The sequence below is a fragment of the Photinus pyralis genome, unplaced genomic scaffold, assembly GCF_008802855.1.
Source record: "Photinus pyralis isolate 1611_PpyrPB1 unplaced genomic scaffold, Ppyr1.3 Ppyr1.4_LG6, whole genome shotgun sequence".
Lineage (NCBI taxonomy): Eukaryota > Metazoa > Arthropoda > Insecta > Coleoptera > Lampyridae > Photinus > Photinus pyralis.
In genome coordinates this window covers 19,996,660-20,000,764 of record NW_022170663.1, presented here as the reverse complement: position 1 = coordinate 20,000,764, position 4,105 = coordinate 19,996,660, and the positions used below count along the sequence as shown (strand labels likewise).

Below are 4,105 nucleotides of genomic sequence, written 5' to 3'. Positions count from 1 at the left end.
TTGGAACTGTAGCAACGGAACCGAAAATTGTCGCCGAAGATACATTTGTCAAAGCAATTGCAAAATGGTGGAAGGTAAAACGTCGTTTCTGCCATGATAAAATACACCACCACGTCAGAGTAACAGAAGCGAAGGAAATTCCAATCAGTAACCAAACGGTTTTGTGGAAAGTACCAAGCAAGGCGTCCATTTGTGGAAGCTGTTGTGCATGAGGCACCAACCAAACCGTAGGAATTGTGTGTATGGGCGATGTCATAACGCTTGGATACCGAAATATATCATGGGTACTAGACAAAGTTATATTCATCACATTTAAAAAGTGTTTTCCTATTTCTCGGTCCAGCATTTGCGTGATCGTTAAGGTACCATTGTAATAAAAAGTCAATGCTTCTAACAAAAAGAATTGATACGCATAGTTAAGAGATTCGTTTACGTCTTGGCTACGAAATGTCTCATCAAGTGCACAGGCAATTGGACATCTATTTAGGTTCAATTTCTTTTTCCCAATAATTTGTAACCCATCAGAACAGCGCTCGCGATGAACATTATTCGCTCTAGTCCCACAGGCGTTCTCCAACTGAAAACGTTCACTTGTGTAAATCATTTCATCGTCATACGAGTAAATCAAAGCATTTGGCAGACCTATCATCCACAAACGACGTACCAACCAACGTATATTTAAGCTATGAATCTTCAGAATTAGTAATAGGTTTAAATTTCCAGCCCCCTTTATCGTTAGGCGCAACCTTCGATCTATAATTTGACGAAGCAATTCGATAAAGTGTGTTGATACATTGCTTGAACACAGAACTACATCGTTCGGCTGATAAAGTGCGTAGTCACCACTTAAGTTTCCATTTACGTTTAATATGGTCTTCGGATCCGCGGATTTCAAAACCACATCACACAATTCGCTATCATCGGTTATGACACTTAATGTGAACGCATCGGAAAAAGTGTTGGAAATTAATTTTTCAAGGCAAGCATTCTTCGATGAAGTATCGCTTTCTTTTAGAAAAGCTCCCCTTGCCACAGAAAATAAAATGACTAATAAACTGTGCTTCATAATGATTAATGAATATATAGTTTAGCTGTACGTTACCAACCACTCACTTAAAAATAAATTGATGAAACGTATGAGTCGATCAAAACACCAAACTTCCTAATGACACCAAAGACTCTAATGACTCTAATGCGACGAGACAAAACTTTGATTTTTCCCCTCATCAAAAATTTATACTAAAGTAAAGCTTTCGTAAGTTTCAAGAACACAATTTGTTTTTCATAAATACAATATTAACTTCTTTATAGCGCGATTATCAAATTCATAATCGTCTTATTCTGCCTGTCCGCCTGGCGTACAGAAAACTTAGTTTTTTAATTGACAGGAATTTTCTGCAAATCCTGAAAAATGCGTAAAACTCGAGTTCGGAACTGTTATATCTGTGGCCATAATACTAGGAAACAAAACTTTACTTTCTATACCTACTCACAAAATATGCATACTACGGACTACCTAATGTCTAAGTAAAAGTCTTAATAAATTTCAAGGGTAACGCAATTTGGTTTTAATCCGAGATTGAAATCAAATTGTTCCCTTTTAGGGGACACAACTAGAGACACAAATATTAGTTTTAAAGGAAATTAACAATTTCGAAACGTCAACAAATCCGGTCACTAAAAATAGTTACTGTTTTGAAAAGTATTCCCCCAAGAGCCTGATTCAATTTGAGAAAGAAAAGAGATAAGATTGACTTGGGCCAATTCCAAACTGTACAGTGTCTCCCAATTTCTATCGGGGGAGAACGTTTTGACCTAATTAACATATACTCCGTTCAATAGTTATTGTCCAAGTAGGTAGCCATGGAATTTTGTTTTTGTTTAATAAAATTAAAACTCCCTATCAGAATCAGCTGTGAAGTACAGGAATGTCTAATTTGACTATTTGAGGTTAAACGTGCAATGTTGTCAGTGCTTTAACACTTTGTTTGCCACTAGATCGAATATGTTTGCATATCGGCGTCATGGATACGTATCAGTCAATTGTGATTTATAATTAAGCAAATATGCCGAAAATCATACTCAGATGCGAAAATGCGAAATTTAAAAGCCTACAAGCCTTATAAAGCAGACAGGCCAGACCTAAGGAAAGCGGAAAGCTTAGCCCGGCTTAGTGACATTTGGGATGTGAGTATTTATGCATTGAACTTAACTTTTGGTCTAATTTTGGGGTTTGTACTATTCTAGGTATCAGAAAAAACCATTGAAAGAATTACCCGGCTGGATACTTTTGAATTGAAACCTTTTGGCCCACGACCTAAAACTGATATTATGTATAAAAATTTTTCATTTGGGGAAGATTTGCAAGGACTGATTTGGAATTATCACTCGAAAAATGAACACTTTACTTTGGCTGACTTACTAAAGGGCGCGCGGGAAAATTTTGATTTTGATAAGGGGAAAACTACTTTATATAACATTCTAAAATCCATGGGTTATAAATACAAACACGTAAATGGACGTAAAATTCTTTGTGAACAAAAACATGTTGCATCCAAAATTACATTTTTGAGGAAATTCTTGCAATATCAAAATTCAAGTGAAAATATAACATTCGTGTATCTGGACGAAACTTGGATTTTTCAAAATGGATCCAGCGTCCGAAAATGGGTACACGATTCTGAAATTAAAAGTAATCCGTCTAAAATTAAATCAGAACGGAAGCGTTTTACTGTTTTGCATGCGAGGTCTCGTTTTGGATTTTTGGAAGGGTGTAATCTATTACAAACTTCAAATAGTAACGATAGGGATTATCATAAAACTGTGAACGGGGAGATTTTCCAAAATTGGGTGGTTAATCAATTACTTCCTGCTCTGAACAAAATTCAAGGTAAATGTGTGGTGATCTTGGACAATGCACCGTATCATTCGGTGCAGTTGGAAAAATTACCCTCACGTAATTGGAAAAAGGATCAGATGCAGGATTGGTTGATTAAACACAATGTCAAGAAGAAATGCGAGAGCAAGACACCATCAGGCAGCTGCTCTAAGACTAAGAGGTTCCCCAAAGAATAGTAAGCTACCCGCCGGAAATAAGATTAACAGAAATGTACTAATCATCAAACAGCACAGACGGAAAACAAAAGACCCAAGGAAGAACATTCCAATGGCACCGTGGAAGCAAGAACTATACTCAAGCGCAGTTAAGTATCAACGCGGTCGTTGAGGGCATCTCGGGTACGATGGTACTGACTTATCGAGCAGTGGTTATCTTCTGAGAATCTACACCACGCATCTCCAAAAGCTGATCCAGCCCCAGACTAAAGCTGCTCGAAGTTTAGACCAGCATATCGGCATTTAAATGTGGAAGTGGTTATTTCATAAAGACCACCCCCAGCAACCTGGTATTACTAAGCTTATAATTGTAAATAATTTCATATATAACAGCCTTTTTAAATTAATAATGTTCATTAGAGCCATTTGCCTACTCAATAAAGTATGAAACGTATTGAGCAAGTTGTTTCTCATGAAATTTATACGTATTAACCTATAACAAAATTACCACGAAATCCACAACTAAATCTGGCAACCAGGTTTTGCACATTGACAGGAAATTATCATTTTGTATAAAATGGACATAACCTAATGAGTGACAGCACATATACACCTTAGACAAGGAAAGAGAGGGGACCCGTAATACCGCATCCACGGCATGTGTGAATTTGACGCGAATTTCGAGACGACCGCCATATTTTCGGTGGCAGTCAAAGCGCGGTGGCAGTGTGAATTTATTGACATTTCTTCAGTATTGATAAAGTTTGTGTGTGCAAAACTGTGTGATATAAACGTGGTGAATTGTTCTGCGTACAACTGTAAAAGTTGCAGTGGTCGTTGTCCAGCAGGAATATCATTTAATAGGCAAGATAAAAAACGGCACGTTGTCTGGTTTGACTAAATTTAATTAAATCTTCATGGTAGTTAATAAAACACTTTTAAGGTCTTCATTTTCATAATCTTACAATTGTCCTATATTTTTGTGCATCAATAAAATACTGCTTTATACTTCTTTTCATTGATAATTTCTCGATTACAGTAAGCAAGTGAT

General features: G+C 36.7%; 1 protein-coding gene across 1 annotated transcript; it reads left to right on the top strand.

Moving 5' to 3' along the window:
• The first annotated feature begins 2,076 nt into the window (after positions 1 to 2,076).
• Positions 2,077 to 3,443, top strand: LOC116173115. Its single transcript, XM_031490401.1, has 3 exons — positions 2,077 to 2,187; positions 2,248 to 3,074; positions 3,128 to 3,443. Exons 1-3 carry the CDS (start codon positions 2,095 to 2,097, stop codon positions 3,276 to 3,278), a joined length of 1,071 nt encoding a protein of 356 aa, XP_031346261.1. The 5' UTR covers positions 2,077 to 2,094; the 3' UTR covers positions 3,279 to 3,443.
• Positions 3,444 to 4,105: the final 662 nt, after the last annotated feature.